At 37.4% G+C, this 25,468-nt stretch overlaps 1 protein-coding gene and 1 long non-coding RNA gene across 4 annotated transcripts in view; one reads left to right on the top strand and one right to left on the bottom strand.

The window, feature by feature from the left end:
- Positions 1 to 19,080, top strand: part of LOC111861675 (argininosuccinate lyase) — a 25,153-nt gene extending 6,073 nt beyond the window's left edge. For 2 of the 3 annotated variants that reach the window (XM_023846441.2, XM_023846439.2), the window contains exons 6-13: positions 801 to 946; positions 1,406 to 1,599; positions 2,268 to 2,467; positions 5,661 to 5,804; positions 8,424 to 8,504; positions 11,264 to 11,370; positions 14,230 to 14,403; positions 18,485 to 19,080. In XM_023846441.2, coding sequence (XP_023702209.1) covers positions 801 to 946; positions 1,406 to 1,599; positions 2,268 to 2,467; positions 5,661 to 5,804; positions 8,424 to 8,504; positions 11,264 to 11,370; positions 14,230 to 14,377 — 1,020 coding nt within the window. In that variant the 3' untranslated portion in view covers positions 14,378 to 14,403; positions 18,485 to 19,080. The remainder of the gene's footprint in view (positions 1 to 800; positions 947 to 1,405; positions 1,600 to 2,267; positions 2,468 to 5,660; positions 5,805 to 8,423; positions 8,505 to 11,263; positions 11,371 to 14,229; positions 14,404 to 18,484) is intronic. The other variant, XM_023846440.2, reaches the window with a different exon arrangement.
- On the bottom strand, positions 17,496 to 18,489 carry LOC117282099. Its single transcript, XR_004512709.1, has 2 exons — positions 18,349 to 18,489; positions 17,496 to 18,249 (listed from the first exon to the last, which is right to left on the bottom strand). It is a non-coding gene; the product is annotated as an uncharacterized LOC117282099 (long non-coding RNA).
- Positions 19,081 to 25,468: the final 6,388 nt, after the last annotated feature.

The following is a 25,468-nucleotide window of genomic DNA, read 5'->3' as shown; positions in this document are numbered from 1 at the left end:
GTCTAATGGTTCAGCAACAGAGGAATGGTGTTTTCTATGTGGTCCATGCCAAGATGTTATAACCAGGATGGTTTGGGGCATCTAGTTAGTTGCAAGAGTGCTTAGTTGAAAGTTGAGCTGTGAAGGGAAGACCAGGAGGTTGGCATGAAATGGCCAGGAGCCTGGAAGCTAGTCAGTTGAAAGTCAGTCTGTGAAGAGAAGACTACAAGTATGATGTGAGATGGCCACCAGCCTAGGAGTTACTTCAGTTGCGGGATATGTGCACGATGGTAAAGACATAAATGGACAGTGTCTGGAAAAGCATTAGCATGTTCTCTAGTGAATTGTAAAGTGTGAAAATTAGCAATGGTACTATAATTAAATGTAGTCATGAGTTGTGTGTTGAAGGTGTCAGTAAATCCAGTATTCAATACAAAACCTAATTGAGAGTCACTCATACATGTGATGATATCATGGAATTCATCTTATTTTATATTTCCACTGTTGTAAATTGCATCTTCATAAATTTGACTTCAGAATAGAAATATGGTTAGTGAATTGATGAAATCCATGGTACATTGTCTGACAGCCTTCATATAGCTGTTGAATAATAAAGTTTGAATGTAAAAAGTTGTGTTGCAAGTCATTTTTAGATTTGTGTATGTTAGCAGATAATAACTGCAGTGGATTAATTTAAAGTGAATAAAAGAAAGTTTGCTTGACAATACCGTGCTGAGATGAAAATATTGCATACTTATACCACCCTGCAAGCTGCATAAAGCAGCACATAGACAATAGCCAAAGGGCCACAATTTTCACAGCACTGCTTGATATCACTGAGCACTGTTGCAAGTTCCCCTGTCCAGATTTTGGTTGAGAGAGCAAAGACAGAGGTTGGCATTCTGATACCAGGATACACACATCTCCAACGAGCCCAGCCAGTGCAGTGGAGCCATTGGCTATTAAGGTAAAGTAAAGTAAAGACAATGAAAGTAACTTTTTTATTTTATTTTTCTAAGTGTTAGCCAAGCCAGTAGAGTTAACATAAATGCTTTGCCACAGATTACCTGAAATTTATGTATTGTGTTTTATTGTTAATATCCTAATCATATTGATGGCACATATCACACCCCAGATAGCTATAAAGCTAAAATCTTGTCTTCAATGTAGATCTGTATTTGGATATCTACCTTGGATGAAATAACTTCAGTTCTCATTTTTTATATGAATAAATTATATTTCTTTCAATTTTTATGAAGTCTAATTATTGATTTGTTTAGCTCATTTTCAATGCTGTATATAATCGCCTTATCTTTTGTATATAGTAAATTATTTAAATTTATATTTTTTTATTTTTATTCCAAATCAATTTGATTCATCCATTTCCTTAAAACTTACACAACTACTTTATTTGTATTGCTATCAGTTATGCCTGGTATCTCAAGGAAGATTGTGATCGCCTTTTACAAGTGCAGGAACGTATGAATATAATGCCTCTTGGCAGCGGAGCACTGGCAGGGATTCCATTCTCCATTAATCGCAGTCTTCTTGCCAAGGAGCTTGGTTTTACGAGATTTACATACAACAGTATGAATGCTGTTGGGAATAGAGATTTCATAGGTATGGATGCTGGTTATTTCAATTTCAGAATTGAGGAAGAGGCAATTAATGCATTTTAGCAATTAGCATCCTAGTACACCCCTGTCAGGAGTCATGAGTCAATAGTCAGTTGAGGGTCATAAGTTGACACTCACAGTTGGTGGTTAGCTCTGAGCACAGAATTAGAGGAATCACAATTGTTGGAAGCTACTACCAAGCAATGATTTGTGAAGACGTAGCAGCCTGGAAGAATTAGTGTGTGCTGTAGCGATCTGTAGAGTGTGTAAATTAATGAGGGTGTTATAAACATTTGTAGTTATGAGTCAAAACTGTTCAATAAATCAAATTACCAATCCAAACACAATCTCTGCTCACTAACACATTAAAATGTTACAAGTCTTCATAAAACAACAAAAGTATGATTAGACTCAAAAGCAGGCTTTTGATCATAATTGGAATAATAAGCCATCCAATGTTACACTGGATGGCTTATTAGTATAATATTCATAATTAGTGAAAGTGTAATGGTGAAGATATCACATAATAAAATAATTTTTATCACATGTCCTAATGCTTACCCACCAAGAATATTTTTATGACAGACAGAGGTATTCTTTGAACCATCACTGCTATATGACTTGGCTCCGTTTCTGTCTGAAATAAATGTTTTATTGTATTTTCATTCACAGCTGAATTCTTGTTCTGGGCTTCTCTAACTGCTGTTCATTTAAGTCGACTGGCTGAAGACTTAATTCTCTACAGCAGTAGAGAATTTGGTTTTGTCAGTCTGTCTGAATCTCACTGTACCGGTAGCAGCCTTATGCCACAGAAGAAGAATCCTGATAGTTTGGAGCTCATTCGAGGAAAGACCGGAAGGATTTATGGGAATGTGAGTCTAAAACATGTAGTAATGAACTGTTCAACTGTTATAGAAATTTAACATGTCAATTCTATGTGAGTTAGGCTGTAGTCACTTGATTTGGACCTGCACATATATAAATATATTACCATACACACACACACACACATACACACATGCATGCATGTGCTTGGACACATACATACTGTCATATGAATGTGGCTATAGAAGGGTTTTGGATTGAAGATTGGATTTATTGGACTCCTTGATACACAACTCATGTCAGCACCTTACAGGTGTGTAACACGCACACATACACACACACACACACACACAAAACCCCTAGTGTCCACAGTCACATCTTCCCTAGCTGTTGCTCAGTAGCAACTTCCAATGGCAGTTGTTCCCCTTCCTCTGGGTTCCTGAACTATCCCTGGCCTCAGCTAGCAACTTCTCACAGAAACAACTCACTATGACTGAACATCAGTAGTTCTCTGAATAACTCATTTACTCATCAATCAACTAACTTAACTCGACTAATTCCACTGCCTGACTGAACTAATTTCTTACTAACAATTCTGCTTGTAACACCTCATCGTTGACCACAGAGAAAACACTGTCCCCTTTTGCTGTTTACGGGCCATTGTTTAGTTGTAAGATTTGAGGCTTTCACGGCGGTGACTATGAAGAAAGCAGTCTTCTGGGATTTGGCACCGTGTATATGTGGTGTTAACCGACGTTTCGGAGGAACGTATCGCCTCCATCTTCAGGGTAGAAGAAAAAATATAAGAAATCTGCAAGCGAAGAGACCGTGAGAACCGGTAAAAGCTGAAGCGAGATCTCATTGCTATTGAGACGTGGTTTGGGCACTGGAACATAAAAATCAATGAAGATAAGACATATATAAGGTCAAGTGTCACGTAAAACTAGGGCCTTTTTCTGACAACTTTTATCATTATGAGCTACCCCAAATTAGCCATGACCTTTTGCACTTACTCTATTACACTTTTGTTTCACAAGGTATTTATAGTAGATGGTTTGTGAAAGTACTGGCCATCAGGCCCCCTCCCTTGTATAGATAGTATGCATTCCAAAATTTCGGTACAGTATGTCTAAATGGGAAATTTACTCAGCCTTGAGATAGAAGTGCTTAGCATGCTTGCACAGTCATTTTAATGTGCAAATTGAAAGATGGGCCAATTCCTCAAAATGTTATATTACTGCAATAGGAGATGAAGCTTTTAGTAGATTTGACCACATGAAGAATGAATCCCTTACAAATTTTAGATAATAAGACATGTTCATATGACATTTTCTGAACTTGCTTTCAGTCTGGTATCTTCCTTCATTTATTACTGTGTCACTTGACTATTGAACATAAGTCATAAAATGTGTCCATGGTCATGCTCCATGCTGTTTAAGATAAAAAGTGTTCAGAACTACTTAAGTCAATGAAACAGAACTGTCGATATTTCAATGTGAAACGTTAAACAATATATAAGATTTGAGGTTTTCACAGCAGTAACTATGAAGAATGCTGTCTTCTGGGATGTGACACCATGTAGATCTTGTGTGAACTCATATTTCGGAGCAATGTATCACCATTTTCAGGGTAGAAAAATTCGCGACTGAGGAACCAGCATAAGCAGGCTGCTGCAATCTGCAACCACCTTCCCATGCTGGTTCCTCACTCGCGAATTTTTCTCCCCTGAAGATGGAGGCGATACATTCCTCTGAAACGTGAGTTCACACAAGATCTACACTGTGCCATCCCAGAAGACGGCATTCTTCATTAAATAATGTTTATGCATAAAGTAAGCAGCTCATCAAAGGGTGAAAAAGGACAACAATATGAACTGACTTCAACAATGTACAAAGTTTTGAAGAACAAAGGTAAAATATGATAATATATGATGGAGGAGAAGTGAAATAGAAACAAGTGTGCAACGCAGAGAATTAAGCTTTGGAAATCCAAACTCTTTGAATGGTTTTACCAGGATATATCAGCTGCCATACCAGTTGAGGAGCAATGGTGAAGGTTAAAGACAACTACTTTTGCCTGTAAAGTATAGCCCCTTAATATTTTGTTGGTTATAAGTGAAAGAGGTTATGTAAATGTAACAAATCTTTAACTTCTTGGTTCCAGTAGCGTCAAAGATGTCGAGAATGCAGAATAATTTTTATTTTCATATACCCATCTTAACTGCTTGAAAAGAGAATAAAGCTGAAAACTGCATTTATTCTTTAAATCTTAATGTTGTATTGTGTAAAAGGTAAATAAAAGTTAAATGACAGACCTGTAGTTCATGTATTTCAACCATTTTTGGATACTATATGTACCCATTAGAACATCATTCTTAGGAGTACTATAGAATTTAGGTACATTAAGGTTGCACTATGTGCTTTGTTTATGGTGCAACATTCTGTTTGAACACAATTTTCTTATCATGCCTTTCAAGTTTTCCTTAATAATCTGGCAATTATTCAGCAGATAAGAAGAATTATGATTTCATGGAACCAGAACATTCATCACCACTCACTGATTCGCTCACAGAGCTCAGCACTTCTTCAGAAGCCGGCAATTGCGCAGCTACTCAAGAATTTCCCAGCATTTCATGGAAGAAAAGGTTCATTACCATGTTCACAAGAGCCCTCCACTGGTCCCTATCCTGAGCCAGATCAATCCAATCCATACCATCCCATCCTGTCTCTCTAAGATCCATTTTAATATTGTTCACCCACCTATGTCTTGGTCTTTCCAGTGGTCTCTTTCCTTCTGGCTTACCCACCAATATCCTATATGCATTTCCTTCTATCCCATTCATGCTACATGCCCTGCCCACTGCATCCTCTTTGACTTGAACATTCTAATTATACTTGGAGAAAAGTACAAGTTATGAAGCTCCCCATTGTGCAGTTTTCTCCAACCTACATTCATCACCACATTCACAAAAACATGCCACAGATCCTATTCTGAAACAATCAAGCCCATTCAAACTTTCATAAACATTTTCTCAAAAATGCATATGAATATTTTTCCTACAAAATGGTTTTTGCCTTATAGGTTTCTCTACAAAAGTGTTGTATGTTTTTTTTTTGTTCCCCATACAGAATGGGATGAATACAGACATACACAAAATTCTGCTTTACTCACTGCATGCAAAGAGCCTAAGAAGATTGTGTTCTTATGTCCATCTTGTAAGTCCTATATGATTTCTTTCAGAATTGTGGATTTATGATGGTATTAAAGGGATTACCATCCACATACAATAAGGATCTGCAGGAGGACAAGCAAGCCATGTTTGACACTTATGACAGCCTTGAGAGCATCCTTCAAGTAGCAATGGGAACAGTTAAAACACTCATGGTGAGAATATATATATGATAGCACTTCCATCTGAAATGGGACAGTTGTAAACCAAAGAAAATATTTAAGTTCATAATTCTTCCCTTTCCTTCCGATATTAATTATGTTCTACAGTAGGGTTTTCAAACCATTTTGTTTGAGTAGGCCACAGTACAATTCTGTCAAAATAGGTTGTTTCATGTAATGATGGGGGATGCAAGGAGGACTCTCAAGTTTTCCTTTCTTCATATTCCCTTGTTCAATCTTCCTTTGCATGTTGAAGAACCACAGTACCCCAACCCTTATGATATCATTCATTTTTTTGGTTTTGCCATGTCTGTGTTTATCACAACAATTCTGTTTCTTCTCTAAGTTTATATATTTCTTAGATATTAAGATACTGTACTCTCATGAAATCCCCATTTCACCTTCAGGGATGTTTCCTATATCTGTGGTTCTGTTTCATGTTTTTATTATTCTTCCATTTATACCAAGATCTCATATGCCTGCTACATGTCCCATCCAGCTCATCCTTCCTTTGTTACTTTGCAGGTCAGTCAGTGCCAGTTGAAGTTTAGATGAGGTCAACAGTTGCTGTACTATTTATACTTTCTTGAAATTTTTAGATCATCTATAAAATTCTTCATGTAGTTTGTTAAGAATGTGAATGTATGCAACAGAACTCAAAACATATTCTTTGTAGAGCAGAGAAATTAGTAAATTTATTTTACTTAACTGGTTTGGGTAACAAAAGCAGTTTAGCAGTTTTGTTGTACCACTGCATATAGAATGGATAATGAGGCCATTTCCCTGGAGAACCAGTAATATGTAAGTTGTATAAAAGTTCCAAAACATCAACCAGGAATGTCAAGAAATTTTTCAGTTTTATCTTTCAATTGTGGGAAGTTTAAATCCTTTCATGTTCCAGATTAATGGTATTTCCTTCTCTTAAGTCTCACATTTTCTTGAGGAATTTACCTAAGGTCAGCCATCACATGTTGGAGTCATATTGTATATCAGTTTGATTAGCATTCTTATTGTGCAGCAGGAATATGAACTGTTTGTGGTTCAAATCTCTTGCTCATATGAAATTCACAAGATTCACTGAATTGAATTGAATTGAATTTATTTACATTCCGTAAATCCAGTACAGGTGAGACACCATAGGATATGGAACAAGTCAAGTTAGAATACATAGTAGCTATACAATAATACAGTAATATTGCAATTAAATGAGGTAAACTTATAATACTTATAATACACATTAAACAATGATCAAGAAATTTATCAAGATTTATAATGGACTAAAATAAAATAAAATTTCCATTAAGACATTCATTCATTACTCATTCCATTAATCAAGTGCGTCAAATTAAAATGCATATAAAAGAGACAATCAATAAAAAAGAGACAAATAAAACAGGATAATTACATAATTTGTAGTTTATGACATATTTCTATATCAGTTCATTTGTTGTCACAATCTGTGTGTTCTCTTACATTACACATTATACCCATTTCTGTTGGTAGTATTCTTTCACTGCAGTTGTTGTTACATTATTTATACTTGCATCATACCTCCTTGTAAATAATAATATATATAAAAAAATTCCCAAGCAGGACAAGTTTTATATACAATATTGCAAGATATATTTTGTTCTGGAGCAGTTATTTTAAGTTTGTTACGGTCCTGACATCACTTTGAGCACAGGGCTCACTGCTTGCTTTTCATTACACTGTTCCATCACCCATGAATGCCGCATGCTGATTCCACACACAGACTGACTCTCATCAGACTAGTGGCCACTGTTTCTCATATGCACTCTTCCTAGAATGGGCTTGTGCCTTTGCAAGTGGACTGTGCACTTCTCATTGCTAGAAGAGCCAAGAGATTGGCAGTGGTCTGGAGAAGTCTGTGGAAATATGTACATATGCTGGTAGGTGACCTGCCTCCCTCCTTTGCAATAGGTCTGCACAACAGTATCTTGAATACTTCTCAAATGGATTCTCTTTTCGTTACAGAATTTGGTTACTTATCTAGTCATAATGATTAACTTGTTGCGTGTTAATTTGTGTTGTCAAAGAATTCGTTGGCAGCTTTTCATACAAGTCTTCACCACCTGGCATTTGTAGCTTCCATAGCTTCCTAGGCTTCTAGCCCACAGTCATTCAGAAAGAGACCCACGGAATATCAGAGTAAACTATCCAACCTGGCCTGCTCTATAACCAGTCTTCTCTACTTATATCTATATAATATATACAAATTAAAAAAAAAAGATGTTTACAATAAGTATGTGTGGGTTTAGAGACACATCAGCATCTGTGGACAGGATCACCTGTATTGAAATCAAACTAGAAAATCTGTTCTTTAACTTTGTATAGAATTAATTAAAAGAGACCTATGCCAGGCTATTACAGTATAAGATATTCATTTTAAAATTTCTGAAATATTTATTCATTTGGGTTATTTAAGGACGCTTGCAGTAGCTAGACCATATAGCATTAAATGGATGGATGATGAATGGTGATTTCAAGCAATACTCAGCACCTCCCAAAGATGAGTCTAGAACGTTATTGCTATGCCAGCACATTCAGCAAATGTTCTTAAGGGTCCTTAAATTCTAGCATTTCTTATTACAGGTGAATGAAGAATCTTGCACTGCGGCTCTCACACCCAATATGTTGGCCACAGACCTGGCCTACTACTTAGTAAGAAAAGGGGTGAGTTTTAAATCCAAAGAACAAATCTATTGTAACTTAAGGCTCTGAGATCTTGTTGTCAATTCAATTAGCATTAAAGGTGTTATGATTAACAGATTAATTCTTAAGACATAGATTACTTGTTTAGTCATTTAACCCTACTGACGTGATATTCAACTGAAGCTGAACCAGCATCCATTACTGTACACTGTACATTTCAGTACATATTAAGAAATAATTGTCTTTCACTGCAGCATTCTACTTCATTCACTGGGCTATGAAAATATATTTTTTTCATATTTTTATCTTATAATTGCATTAGTTCAGGAAAATGCTGATAAGGTAACATGCAATGAAGGGGCTAAAAACAATTGCACTGTATGTCAGAAACTCTGCCCATACATTTCTATACATTGTACTTAATTGGAAACCAAACAAACCTTTTGGCAAGCTGAGATTTCAAATGATATGCTTATTAATTATTTAATAATAATTAGTTAAAATAAGCAACTGGTTATGCGCTGGATGACCGAGGGTTTGGCCTTCACATCTTGGTAAGGTCAAATTTCTTTTATTTCTCCGTGTTGTCCAGACCAGCTCTGGTGAAGCTGACCACTCACCTCACACTAGTGGTGAGGTCAAGAAAATGTGGATTTATACATCCACTCCCCATGTCTTCATGGCATAGTGCTTAATTAGTTAAGCACAGGAAAAACTTTACTTTTTAGCTACAATAACTCTTCTTAATAAAATATGTTTCTGTTAATCTTTCAGTTAATATGACCAGGATATCCCAGTCTGTATGTTCTGAACATTTCTGTGACAGATGGCATATATTATGCCATTTTTTGATAGATATATGCTTAAGAACACTGCATCATGTGTTACACAGCATCAAGTGAGATGGAATATTCTTATTGTTTTCATCCTGTTGTGTGTCATGATTTATGATATTCTGGCTGTCAACACAACAGATATTTCAAAATAAAGCAATCAAATTGTTTTACATTGGTTTAATTTAATATTTGTTACATGATTCGGTCCATATTTTGGACCACCCTCAGGCAGTCTCACATTATTGAAATATCCTAATATGGATCCATAATAGTGTTAATCATTATAATCGTTCTAATACATGTAATTATTACTAATATTTGTAAAATGGAAGATGGTTATGAAATATACATAGGTACAATGAGATTTCATATTCTCAGTCTTACACATATAACAATGACGAGTGCTATCTTCTGCAATGTGATGTCACATAGTCTGACAGACTAGTAGGTACAGGTTAGGAAGGAGGAAGATGTGGCCTATTTCAAGGCACTGTCCTAGTGTTTACCTCGGGAAACCACTGAAAACCATGAAAAACTTCAGCAAGGATAGCCTTGCTAAATTTCAAAAGAAATATCTTAAGATTATGAACATGGAGTGCTACCATTACACCAACCTGCTTGGAAATGTTTGGAAATGTGTGGAAATGCCTGTTCTGACCAGCATTTATTTGGGCTATTGCTAACTTGACAGCAAAGTACACTCTTGAGGCACCTGTTGAAGGTGCTTTGCAATATGTGTTTATGATTACATTACATGTATATTATACATGGGTACCGCTTGGATACTGCCTGGTGGGGGGGAGCCAGAAAATTTTCTAAGAAACTTATGTTTTAATTGCTGAAGAACGTATTTATGGATCACATTTTATATTCAGAACAGAATCATTTTTAAAATAATTTAAATTTCTGGCATATTTCCTTCTTTGTTATATTTTTTATTTCTTTTTCCAGAATCCAGGGGGGGAGCAGAATATGCCCCCCCCCACGACAACCCATAAGTATAAATACATTTCCTAAAAGCTCAGCATACATGGATAAGTATGTTGCAGACTTGCAGAGCAATCATAGGATTAACCAATATTAAGCCCTCGCCATGCCATTTGAGGTCACTGTATACCAATGCTATCAGACCTTGTGACTGAAATGCTCTTGGTACGTTTCCTTTTAGCATATGGGGAGAAGGATAATTAATTTTACTATGTTTAATTATTTAAGATCCAGATATTTAGAACAGAACTTCTGCTAGTTGTTTTGTACAATGAAAATGAGTCTCATGATTTGAAGGAAGAACACAACTGTAAGTGTTTGAAAACAAAATGCTAAGGAAAATATATGGCTTTCAAAAGGGTGAAGTATGTGGGCAGTGTTGGATACTACATAATGAATAAGTCTGTGATTAATGCAAGTCACCTACTGTTAAGGTAATGAAATCTAGAAGGCTCGACTAGATATACGAGTACAGTTAGAATGTGCGAGACAAAGAGTACACGAATTTTGGTGGAGATACATTTTGAAAACTGACCACATGGAAAACAAGATGATATCATGTAAGATTTGAGGCTTTCACGGCGGTGACTATGAAGAAAGCAGTCTTCTGGGATTTGGCACCGTTAGGATGGACCAAAGAGAAACAATTTGCAAATGTAGGAAATGGGTGGAACTGGCTCAGAATCATGTCCAATGGCCAGCTTTGGTATTGGTGATGTTAAACAAAGGGCTCATTTACTTAAGAGTTAGAATTTTTACTCCAGTGCATTGCAAGGGGTTTACACCTCAATGAACTAATCAGTTGTAGTGCCAGTAACAGTATGAACAAATGGTATTAAATTTTAATACCGTAATTGAGTGAACTGTGTATTAGTATGGGGAAGCTCAGTTTTATTCAAACATGTGTCATCCTGAAAGTTCCAGGAATCTTGTAAAATTATGTAACTTTGATTCCAGGTTGCATTTCGGGAAGCTCATCACTTAGCTGGCGAAGTTGTAATATTATCAGAGAAACAACGTGTAGATATGCCAAGTTTATCTTTGGAACAGTTGAAGTCAGTCAGGTAATAACTCCATGGGGCAACTAGTCTGTCATGTGGGGCTAGTACAATAGGCCAATAGTGGCCACAGTACCCACTAAGAATTATAAGAAAAAATCTCAAATATTTAACTGGAGACTGAAGAATAGCATGGAAAACCTCAATTTGGATCACCACCTTCCCAGTGAAGAACTGAACCTAGGATGTTTCAGTTGCAACATTCCACGTTTCATGACTGAAGCTGATAAAGTTGATACATATCACTGAAAATTTTTTTATATGGCACCCTGCCTCCCTTGCAGCAACACTCAAAGGGCAGAAAAGTCCCTGCTGTTGCAGTGTACCTTATTTTTAAACCGTATTTGGGTATACTGATAAATAATATTCATCCTTTGGTCAAAAAAAGATATAACACAAGGCTGCCATTTGCTGATGACAGGATCAAACATTAGCACAATCTCAAAGGAAACTACAAAACACTTTGAAGACATGGGATGGCTGTATGAACAGGACCATGTCTCAAGACATGATGATGGTCAACAATGGGTTATTTATTTATGGTTTTTAGTAGTTTAGACTATATAATATCGATAGTGGGTTTATATGGCACTTTTATTATATGTTTCTAGTAATTTCTTTGTAAGATTGCATCCTGTTTGTGTTTATCTTTCATCATGTAAGATTAACCACCATACACACTTTTGTTAAAAATTTCTGATTCTATATAATCTTAATATTGAAAGCAATATTAAAAACACACAAAAACCTTATTGCTTTTTATCTGTAACTGTATACCACGTTTCGACTGCAAATAGTCATAATCAGGTGACACACACAAACCAGTTAAGAGTATCCCTACTGTTACGGCCGAGCCATAGCTCAAGCGGTTAGTCACTGGCTTCCCACCGTGGCGGCCCGGGTTTGATCCTGGGCCTGGTCAAGTGGGATTTGTGGTGGACAAAGTGGCGCTGGGGCAGGTTTTCTCCAAGTACTTAGGTTTCCCTTGCCAATCTTCATTCCACCAAATTCTCCATCATCATAATCACCCGGGGCAGGCTACCATGCTGAGTAGACCCAGTTGAACTTCACCCCTCACTAAGTGAATCTCTACTGTTAAGTGCAAATTTATTAAAACACAAAAACAATAAAAATGTGGAGCATACACTGAATTCAGTCAAAACTGATTTAATTTCACATAGGCAATTCATACTCCTGTGCTATGTGTATAAGTCCATTCTCTGCATACAGTCTCTCTCAGTGAATCTAAAGTAGGTCACAACTTTATGTTGTAAGTTAATTTTGAATCTGAGGTACTAGGACCATTAGCACAAGTACGTAAAATTTTAACAAAATCGATTAAAATCAATACAAAAATCAGTGGTTTAATCAATTTTACTGCCTCATTGAACCACTACATTTTTCGGTCACATGGACCATCATCAGGTGGTTTGCAAATAAGGAAATAAAATACTGTAACGTGTTTCGTTACTGAAGACGCCGTAGAGATGGTTAATTGGTTTATTTAACAATCTTCAAATAACGGCTACAATTAATTATCACAATATTACGGGTTTCCACACTGTACAAACCCTACAACAAAATCTCTTAACACAATCTTCACTTGTCTTCACGTACTAATAACGCGGGAACTATACAAGTCTCCCTGAATTACACACTCCGAGTATAACTGTACTACAGCACTCACTATGTCTGGAAAGCACATGAAAAGTCTTCCGCTCGCTGACTTCTTAAGTATCGCACACTCGCAGGCTGCTATGTTTCAACTCAGCGACTGTTACTTTATAACTGACTCGCAGCCACTGTGCAGCTCACTTATATAGCTGCAGTGCTTGCTTGTTGCGTAATGAGTGCCACGTCATCCTGTTGCGTCACCGCTGTTGACCTGCCTTGCGTAGTTACCAGGTTGCGGGGGCTCGGCTATCTTCGGCTCCGCTCGGCTCTCTTCGGCTCTGCTCGTGACGTCACCGCGCATAGCTGCCAGGATGCGGGGTGATTACTCGCCTATTACGCGAGCGTTACGTTACCGCTACGTGCAGCTGGGGAGGTAGGGGTCAACATGTCACAATACATAAAAACCACATGATGATGGCACTGGCAACTGAAACATGTAGTGGTTGAATGAGACAATAGAACTGGGTAAACAATTGATATTTTTTATTATTTTAATAGCTTTTATTAGAATTTACTTGTTACTGTGTCAGTGGCCCCAGTACTTCAAATTTATGACACAAGAGGATGCGAAAAATAAAAATTAATTTCAAATATTTGTAATAGTCTTCTTGGTGTTTTCCTGTCTTGTGAATAGCTGGGGTTGGTTAATATAATACAGTTTGTGTCTCTGAGGTAAGGACAGACATGCTAATATGCTGTAACATTTTATTTTGAAGACATGACTGATAAAGCAGAATGTATGTATGACAGCAAGCATTGACATCCTGATATAGTGCAGTGTATGTATTTGGATGTGAGAATATGTATATAAGCACAGTTGGAATATGACTATGATAGGTATACAAAGGTTGCAGATAGTGGGTACAGCACAGGTGTGTGAAGTGCCTGAGTTATATAATATAATCAAAACTACAGAAAATTCGTAAATATCTGATAATTTAGGACAACAATGGATGTTTTTATTGGGGCAGGTATTGCCAGTTTGATACATATATCATGTAAAATTAAGTCAGATCCAACCCAATCCACTATTTTCTGCACATTCTTATATGTATAGATATTTTTAACTTTTTTGTATCACCTGATAATGATCATTTACAACTGAAACATGTACTTTACAATTAGAGATAAAAAAATACAGTTTATCTTGTAAACATAACTTTGTGTAACAGTTAATCTCACGCCTTCTAGTGAAAAGTTTGAGGATGATGTGCTGAAAATATGGGACTACAAACACAGCGTAGAACAATACCAAACTGTGGGGGGCACAAGTACCAGCAGTATCATACACCAGATCCATGTACTGGAGGAGTGGCTGCACTTCAGTGAAGAGAATTAAATGGCCATTAGCAACAACAATCTCCTGTGAGTCAACGTTTTGTAACATTTCAATCCACTCATATACAACTCTATGAGAGAGAGCACTGTCCCCATACTGAACGTACTTGCACTGACGAATTTGTCCATGTGGTACACCTTCTGCCTACAAAAACTTATCACAGATCATTGCTCCTCCTTGGTGCAATTCTCAAGTTTCACTGCCATGTTCACCGCTTTGTAGCAACTCTCACACTAACTGCCACGTCAACAGGCTTGCCTTGCTGACTATGCACATGACACCCTACAGTATCCCCCCCCCCCACTCCTGNCTACAGTACCCCCCCCCCCCCTTCCTGCTCTTTCCATTTCCTTCAGAACTATAAAAGTGCAGAAACTTTTTGAAGATCCCCCATAATTCTATTAGGTTAAGATGTACTTCAAAGAAGGGTATTCACACATACCACCTTATTTAGTCCTTGACAGCATCAGTAAGACAGATATCTTGGTATTAATATTAGCAAACTTAGTAGATAGTCTTCAGTGGCATGATGCTCATACTGAATGTCATGAATTATTTGTTTCTTAGTTTATTTAAGGGAAGGCTGAAAACCCTGTCTTCACAGTGTTAATTTTATGAAAGTTAGAAGCATTTTCTAAGCAACCATACACATTACATTTTAAATTTAGCACACATGTACTTAAGGGTTCTCTGAATCTGTTGTCTGTAAGTTCATAAGTAACTTAGTATAGAAAAAAATTAGGAGATACAAAAGAGCCCTCGACTATGTGCATGCCAAATTTCATAAATGTAGAGCTTATGACTACTTAGAAAAATGAATCTACAATTTTACATAATTAAAATTAAAATACAGCCACCCTTTCATAATACAGTGAGAATGAAGCCTAGGAGATCTGCACTTTAACCAGACCCTCTTTGCAGCTTTTCCCCGCCAGAACTGAGGCACTGGCCAGGCAGCACTGTACAGAACTTTAACATGAGTGCAGGCATCATTTTGACTATGAGTCACATTATCATAATAAAGGCTCAGTTTTTACCCACACTGTTATCTCACTGAGAGATGTTTCTTATAGTAAGGACGGATGGCCCCATCACTGTATGGACATGTCCTATATCTCACTTGTATTGTGGATCCATGGAACGAAAAATAAATGAATGAATGAATGAATGAATAGCTCAAGCGGTTAGTCGCTGGCTTCCCATCATGGCGGCCCGGGTTCGATCCTGGGTCTGGTCAAGTGGGAGTTGTGGTGGACAAAATGGCGCTAGGGCAGGTTTTCTCCAAGTACCTCGGTTTCCCCTGCCAATCTTCATTCAACCAATTGCTCCACAATCACCCTCACCTATCATCGGCGGATGTCCATTTACAAATAATATTAAATTTGCATACGTCCTTATATAATAATAAAGTTTATGTATTTAAAATTTGTTAAAACTATTATCTCATATGTCATATTTTAAATTAATGTGTGTTATTCATCATCCACATGGGGGTTGTTGTTCTTATGTTTCTAATGTTGTGTGTATATTATGTCTTATGTGTTCTACTTTTGTGCCTGCACGCGTTGTATCGTTGGATGAACTGGATAATACACATGAATTTAAAATATGACGTATGAGATAAGAGGTTTTAACAAGTTTTAAATACATAAACTTTATTATTATATAAGGACGTATACAAATTTAACATTATTTGTAAATGGACATATAAAGGCAAGCAGTGAAATAGTTGATGGATCGATCGATACACCTGAAGATGGCAGCATACTGCCGAAACATGTAGTGTAGAAGTGGTAAATGGGATTGTATGCACTTGAAGACTGTTAATACATACACATTATGAATATGAATCAGTGCAATAGGACGCTAAGAGGTCTTGAAGACCTTACGTTTTACACTTACAAAGTGTCAGTGGTCCAAAATTTTTTTGATGTTTCATTTGCCAATAATGGGACTGTCAATCCAGCACTTCTTTTCACAAGCAACAAAGCTTGATTTCATCTTGGTGGTTTTGTGAACGACTAGAGCACCCATCATTGGGACACTGAGAACTTTGTGACCGAAATGTGGGCATGTGGTGTGTAGTTAGTGGTCAGAGAATAACTGGGCCTATGGTTTCTTACAACAGTGAAATCAGAGCATTACATGAAGAGTATTTTGGAACCATTCAAATGCCCATTGAAAACAAGGAGCAAAATAAGTATTTCCAGCAGGATAACACAACAGCCCACACACCACAACATTCTAAGGAGGCCCTTCATGAAATATTTAGTGAAAGGATAACTGGATGGTGATTATGTCTGCCATGTTTGTCACATTTTAGTGTGTAGTTTTTCTGCGTGGAGAAACTTGTAACAAAAAGTGTACAGCAACAACTTTCATACTCCAGAGGTAGTTCAGAATAAAATTAGGGGTGTAATATGCAATATTTCAGGTCAGCTGCATCAAGTGTCCCAAAATTTCTCTGTTTTGATGTGGTTGGACATCACTTTCAGCAGTTTCTTTAGTGCATTTGAGTAAGACAGGACCACATTGTAACATCAGTCAAAAAGTTGCGCCCATACTCATAAGATTCATTGAAAACACCCCTGCTAAAGCATCAGCTCTGGTTGGAAAATTCCATATTCTAAGTTCCATTAAGATAGGGATCACTTAGGTTTGGTCCTCATTCTACTGTCTCAAACACACAGGTTGTATAATGTCAAATGGTAGATAATTATGAATGACAAATGAGAAAAGACATGGGAGCAAATGGCCCAAGCCTGTTTCTAAGGTAGTATTCCATCTAGGGAGGCTGTGGAAAACCATGGGAATGTTCAGTATGTATAGCCAGCCTCCAGACTGAGAATCGAAACTGGAATCTCAGGAATGTGAAGCAAACCTGCTAACTGCTACATTACAATGTTCAGTAAGTTTCACAAGGTCTGGTACAATCCTGTAAATGGGAGAGACATGAATATGCACACATACACTCAAACACATGGACATGGTATCACAAGCCTCATTTTCCAGGTAAAATAAAGAACAATAGATTACAACAGATAAAATGTAATAAATTATTTATTGAAAATATATTGTTTGCATGTCCTTAAAACATACACTGTAATTAATTTCTTGTAAGAAAGTTTAAAAATAGGTCTACATTGCTCCTCTATGCTTCGAAGATTTCTCCAAATTTATGCTCAATCAAATAACATTTTTTTTAATTAAGCAATATGTAATTATTTGATTGTAAGTACATTTTAATGTCATAAATTTAACTTTCTCTAAATCTACAGTTACACTATTTACAAGAGAATTACATTTATTTCAATACAAAATATATTTTACAGATGTAGCTTAATTATGCATATATAGAAATCAAATCGCATGATACAGACTTAAAACATTTTTTACATTTTCAATAATTTTTATGTTATAAAATAAGTACATAATAAATCTCAGTTTCTCCAGGTGCATTTAATTCATACATAACAATGAAGTTGTCCCAGTACCTAAGCACCATGTCATGAAGGCATATCATCAGAGTAGAGGTAAAATTGCACGCATTCTTAACCTCAACCCTAGACACTCTGGCTGGTTAGTCCCCGTGGGTAGAGCCCCTAATATCCATGGGATGTGTGACTGGGTTGTGGCAAAAAGAAAAATCCTGTTTTACTGCTAACTGAAGCCCTGTCATCTAATGTGTAGCTAATTCCACTCAGTAAGCTATCCTGCTTGGGATCAGTTTATAAAAATTGACAATTAATGGTAACAAGTAAAGTTCATGCTTAGGGGCCACTGAAATATTTTACACTTTCTTTGGTTTCATAAAATAACTGTTTTTACTCCTACCTTATGAATGCATCTTATGGCAAAGTTCCTATTCTCACCTATACATTTTACTTCAGCCCTTTAGACAAACTGTTGTTCTCAGTCATGACTGGAAACATCTGTATAATCTTTTTATACACATTCTCACCTATTCTCACCTATACATTTTACTTCAGCCCTTTAGACAAACTGTTGTTCTCAGTCATGACTGGAAACATCTGTATAATCTTTTTATACACATGGCAAAAATTATATGTATTATGCAAGAAAATATTTTCGTTCTAACACCTCTAGGTATGGTCCTCTTGATTTCCCACCCTCAGCCCACCTGACAAGAGTAAATGAATCCATTTCTGAGGTAGAAGCCAGAGGGCAACATTCAGTTTACTCCCAGTTGTGGAGAGGCAAAGAATATGATGGGTGGCAGAGAGGACCAACAGCTTGTCATCACTACACACCATGGCTGAGACCTGGTAAATACAAATTCTAATGTTCTGACAGCTAAATAATACTATATAAACTGACTCTGTAAAAGTTATGTTTCATTTTTCTTCAATAAAGTAATAATGTCATGATATGAAGATAGTAATACCATCTCTATATGACATATTTTCCATTATACAGCAGCTACATTCTTTATGGGGAGTCATTGTTTGAGTACTGTGGTTATATATATTTACACTGTGAAACACTCATGAATGAAAGTTTATGCATGCACACACATACATGCACACAGATTCACTTGAAACATATTTAGCATACTTTTTAAAATCACCTCCATAGGAGTTACATGTGTGATCAGTGACTAGATGATAAATAACATTTCAAAGCCCTGAATGAAAATAAGTTTAGAAGTTATTATATGGGCAGCCATATTTCAAATGTTCACAGACAGATAAACAGAACAGAGTACATAAAAGCAATCTACTCTAGATATAAGATAGTTCATTAAAAAAATCCATGGCCTGTAGTCCACAAGTGAACTATACCGACCGAGCGACTGCCGCTCGTCGGCGAAGTTAGTACCAACTTTTGCAGATAGAGAGAGTATCACATGGTCATCACAACGGATCCCCATGGCCGTTAATCTCGGTTTTCTAGACCGGAGCCGCTATTTCCTTGAAATAGCTCCCCAATTATCCTCATGAGGCTGAGTGGACCTCATTCCAGACCCACTACTTCTCAGAAAATATGGTAGCACTGGGAATCGAACCTAGGACCTCAAGATCTGTAGCCAGGAACTCTCATCACTAGACCACAGAGGCAGTCTAAGATAGTTCATCACTGTTTAAATTTATGAGAGAGTAAGCATGTTTAGAGGTGCACTGGCATTGATGTGTTAGGATTGTGTAGATCAAAATATAACAGAGAATTTTTTTATGTAATTTGTTATAGCCTACATCTTAAAACAGTTGCACTTCTGTCCAAGCACTAAGTCATGAAAGCATACATGAAGTATAGAAGCTTCGTTTTTAAGGAAATATTAACTGAAGGTGATGTGATCTTGAAGTATTTTAAAACTGTAGTCCTTTTTGAATAATGTTCATGTTTGAAATTAAATTATATATTATTAAATTGTTAATTTTATTGTTACTGAATACTAACTTCATGAAAACATCTGCCAGAGCCATATTTAGGTGATGGGGTTTACTGGATTATATGTCCCTAAGGTTATTTGGATAACATGTAAAGATTAAGAGATTATCTTAAAAATTTAGTTATGGCCAGGAATTAGTCTAGCAGGCCCTACAGGAAAAGCTGCTGCTATGAATGAAAACATAATGGAGACTGAAACAAGGATACATTTTTATTCCCAAATTGAGTTTATTTTTTGTGCCAAAAATTATAAAACATATTTCACTGCCTTCATGACATCAGAGTACTGGCACCTTCTTCTTACTAAGAAAAAAGGGTAAAAAAGAAAATCTTTGTTAGCACTGAGAAAAGACCATGTACATGCATATGTAGAAAAGAAGCACTTTCAAGAGCGGGTCAATTATAAAATGGTGTTTGTGATGTTCTTTATGTGTTCAATCGTGTGCAAGAAAGTGTTCTTTTCAAAATTTAAAATACATGAACTTCTTTCTGAGATCTGAGGTTCTAATGACACTGACTACAAGGGCAGTAATCTACATGACTTCTATGTAATTACTTATTTAAAAAGTTGCTGTATTATTCAGAAATTTAGACAAACACAAATATTTTGAAAATCATAACAAAATGGAAAAACAAGACTTACAAATGCTAAAAATGCTCATACAGGGCACATGGTAGTGTACTTGGTTGAGGCACTAAGCTACAAGCCAGAAGGTCATTGGATTTTTCAATTGACCTAATCCTTCCAGCTGCACTATGGTTCTAGGGTCAATTTAGCCTCTCACAGAAATGAGTATGAGGGCGTAAAGAAGCAAGTGCTTGTCATGTAAAGCAGTACACAACTGGGTCAAGAAATTATCAAGGGCACTGGAAAGTCACAGATGATGGCCAACCAGGTCGCCCTGTTGAGACTGAGGCAGAAGCAACTGTGCAATGGGTGGAAGAGTTGATTTGAGCTGACAGGAGGATAACGAAAGACAGCATGGCAACTGCATTAAGGTGTTCCTATGGTTTAACATACAGCATAATGCAAGATCATGTGACATTTTGGAAAGTGTGCCTAGAGAACTGAAGGACTGAGAAAAAGTTAACCGAATGGGCCTGCCCTTGCAATATCTCTTATGGTAGGCAGATGAAGGAGAAGATATTCTTAACAGGATTGCTACTGGGGACAAATAATGGACACATCACTACCAACCTGTGAGAACATCTGTGACAGATAATGTAATGCATCCTTTACAAACCTGAAAAAACTTTCCTTTCCTTGTATAGCATTGCCCTGAAATAGGGTCCGAAAGCATAAACAAAATGTAGTGATGCTACTGCAAAATACGTGGGGCAATCCAAAAGTTTCCGAAATTTGAATTTTGCGCACGAATGGTTATGAGTACATCGAAATACTGCTAGGTGTCTCCTCACACATCCTTCTTGAATCAGTGTGGCAAGCGGCGTTGAGTTGAGTGGTTGGGTTTATTGTTGGTGAACATATTTCCATTGTTGTGTTTCCGTGAGTTTGCGGTTTTGCGATGGCTGACCTGAGAGAGCAGCGTGTGTGTATAAAGTTTTGTTTGAAACTTGGGAAAACCGCTGCAGAAACGCACCAAATGTTGAAGCAAGCTTTTGATGAAAACAGTTTAGGCCAGACACAAACTTACAACTGGTATAAGCGTTTTAAAAATGGCCGAACATTGACTGATGATGACGATCGTTCGGGACGGCCGTCAATGGGCAAAACACCAGAAAATGTCGCGAAAGTTAGGGATCTGATTCTGCAAGATCATAGACTGACCATCCAAGACCTCTGTAACACCTTGGGACTAAGTTATGGTACATGTCAACGAATTTTGTCAGAGGAACTGAACATGAGGAGGATTGCGGCGAAGTTTGTGCCACGACTGCTGCAAAATGAACAGAAGCAGCATCGCTTGGAAGTCTGCAGGGAACTTCAGCAACAGCTTCAAGAGGATCCAAACTTTCTTTCGAAGGTTGTCACTGGTGACGAAAGTTGGGTTTATGGCTACGACCCTGAAAGCAAGCAGCAATCGTCACAATGGAAGAGCCCTTCTTCACCTCGGCCAAAAAAAGCTCGACAAGTCAAGAGCAACATTAAGTCCATGTTGATCTGTTTTTTTGATATTGACGGGATTGTTCATAAGGAGTTCGTCCCTCCTGGTCAGACAGTCAATAAAGAGTTCTATCGCGATGTTCTAAGGCGTTTGAGGGAGGACATGAGGAGAAAACGTCCAGAGAAGTGGCGCACGAACGACTGGGTACTCCACCATGACAACGCACGACCGCATACGGCTTACATTGTGCAGGAATTTTTGGCTAAAAACAAGATGGCAGTTGTTCCCCACCCACCGTACTTGCCAGACTTAGCTCCATGCGACTTCTTTCTCTTCCCCAAGATGAAAATCAAGTTGAAGGGGCGAAGATTTGATACAGTTGAGGAAATTCAAGCGGAAACGCAGATGGTACTAAACATCCTAACAAAGAAAGACTTCCAGGATGCATTTGAAAAATGTCAGAAACGCTGGGATCAGTGTATGCGCTCCCAAGGGGACTACTTTGAAGGTGATGGTGCAGAATAAGATCTAGGTAAGATGTAATAGTTTTTATTAATATATTTTGGGAACTTTTGGATTGCACCACGTATTATAGCCATACAGCAAGGTACAAGGTAGCCATCTACACAACAAGTGTTAATAAAGTGTATAAAATCAAATATAAAGACATTCTGGAAAAAACTAATGGCCTACTTTCTTCTGATAAGATGTGCATGCAGCCAAATTCTGGCTGCAACAACACACTATACATGTGGGGTAATGGGCCTACAACCAAGGAGACATATATAAAAGAAACCAACACACACCAACATCAACGAACTACATGAAACACATCCACACTGCCAAAGATTATGCTAATAGATCCCACATGGAGAAGCAACATAATTTTTACTAAATCTAATAGGGTGACCTATTTTAATTTTAATTTTAATTTTAACATTGAGACCAGCAGTGCAGTGAACAGTTTGGCATAATGAGGACACTTGATGATAGCCATATACAACCAAAATGTGCAGTGGATATAGACTAAAGTGACTGTAACTATCTTGTGTTGCATTGAGATGGAAATATACGAGTACAGTGATGAATAATTGATATCAATGTAACGGGATGCTAAAATACAAAACTGCCAACTGAACCTTACACACACCATAACAGAAAAGCCTACTTTGCAGACTGCCAGTACACTAAGTGTTTAGTAACCATTCATCATCACAGCACAAATGTCTGTGTCAGAAACAGCTACTTCTACAACATAATTTGGATACTGTTACAGATCTAGGAGATATCATCAATGCTACATGAAAATTAACAACTACACACAATATAGACTATCCTGCACCTACAATATGCAAGATTTATTCACAAATAACTACAAATACAACTACATATCTCCACACACTGCAAATAAATAAATATATATATATATACATACACTACTTCAAAAAGTGTCCATAAAAGCAAGGTGAATACAAGTAAAAAGCCATCCATTAGCACCCCCTGTTATACGACTGCACTTCAATGAAGAAAGTGCTGACAGAGGTGGTGAGGTAGGAGAATGGAGACACCTCAGGTGCAGTGTACCTGAGCTACCTCCAAACTATATAGCTGAGCAGTCTGCTCCCTGAGCTTGTTAGCTACCATTAACCACAGCTGCTCTATTTACCCCGTTAGCTGATTAGATTCTCAAAAGGGTCAGTATGAACAGGGTGACCTTTCAAGTTACATGATTCAAGATCTGGGTATTAGGAGGGGTCTACACTTAATTCAGCCTAACTGGACTGGCTTCTGCCACCAAACGGCAGCCAACATACGGTCTTTTCAGGGAGGGGGATACCAGAATTAACCCGAAACACAAGAGGGGTGTATATTTACATTATTTACAAATATGGTCAGAAAGTTAAAGCTATCCATGTAACAGGCCATGGAGGCCCATAGGGTTGTGAGACATTGAGGGTCCCGCATTATCTAGAAAATCAGCTCACAGATGGTGGTAAAGTTGTCAGCCTTATGCGTCCACCACCCTTTAGCCCAAGGAATATTCCTGGTACTCATTTCTGTTAGAGGCTGAGTCAACTCCAGGGCCATAGTGCAGCTGGAAGGATTATGTCAATTGAAAAAATACACCCCATCGGGACTCGAATCCACAACCTTCAAGCTTGTAGCATAATGCCTCAACCAACTATGCTACCACGTGCCCCCAGACATGGTTAATCTCACCATACTGATCCTACTCATCCCAGATCGGTCCCTACTAGTACTCTCTAGCTTTCTGATTACATAGTGTGAATGATGGTGAAAACTAGGTGCTTCACTAAATCCATGGTGTGGTTGAAGGTTTGGTGCTACTTTGCCGTGTGACTTCTCACTAATAATGTCAAGGTGATATCTGGCATAGGGGCCCCTGACACCTGCCAACATTTTTCTATCAAATGGCTACCCTGTTCTTCCCGCCTAGGATATTTAATAGCTGACTTCTGCTCATCAGCAATTTCCTAATGACCTGATTACAATCTCTACAGCTACCATGCATTTCAATATGTGGTTTCAGCATTCCTTTCCATCATACCAACCACCTGTATGGTAAGACTATTCTTTCTATACATATTTTTGGGGCCCTGGGGTTCCAACTCTCCATTATGGCCTTAGGGGCATAACACCCCTAATCACCCAGCCACATAATTCTCACCATTAAACAAGCAATCCACATTACAAAGCATACACATACACACACAGACACAAAATCACACATTTCTGAACCCTAATAATTTACTCCACTTTACTTCTTTAACCTTTAACGGCTGAATGTTATAAGTATATGCAGCAGGACACATCCTCTCTTTGGGAGTGCTCGGTTTGAAACCAAAACAAACCCATGTAAGTTCATGTCAGTGGTTCATTTCTTAGCTCTGAACAATGAAATCGTTTATCACAGTACTGGTTTTGATACTATTTACATTTAGATATGACTGTTTACGACCTGGTCAGCCAAATATAGCCCAGCTTTGTTTCGAGAACTGATGAGGAAATATTCATCGGTGCTTGCAGATGAATGCTTCCAGAGCCCTCAAGGAAGCGTGACACATTCAAGGATTGGTTTTCAGTGGCGAATTATCAGTTAGGAAGTCAATGTCGGATTGTCTAATATTTATGAGACAAACACCGTCTTAAGTGTAACAATTTAATTGTACAGTAGAACTTGGTTATAATGTCATCAAAGGGACCTAAAAATAGTGTCGTTATAAATGAATGTCGTTGTAACCGAAATGGGCACTTCCACAGTAGCCTTATGTTAGTCACGTAAAAATCTACCAAAAACGAGTTAAAATGTTGCATTTTTTTTAGTGAAAGACGTGGTTAAGTACAGACTAACGTAACATTAATGTGGAACTGCCCAAATGTGTAATATCAAAGACGTATTACAGCGCTTTTCACTGACAATACACGCTGCACTAATACTGTATATTAAAGGTAGGCCCACTCACCAAATTACAGTAGATTACATCAATTGTTGTACCTTACTGTACCTAGATACGAGTACAGTAATCAGTTATCTTCATCTGTTTCCTGTTACTTGCCCAATACACACTTTCTAAATTACGTTCAATGTCCATAT

The sequence above is a fragment of the Cryptotermes secundus genome, unplaced genomic scaffold (assembly GCF_002891405.2).
Source record: "Cryptotermes secundus unplaced genomic scaffold, Csec_1.0 scaffold185, whole genome shotgun sequence".
NCBI lineage: Eukaryota > Metazoa > Arthropoda > Insecta > Blattodea > Kalotermitidae > Cryptotermes > Cryptotermes secundus.
The sequence above is the reverse complement of the archived record's forward strand: the minus strand, read 5'-3'. Positions and strand labels throughout refer to the sequence as shown.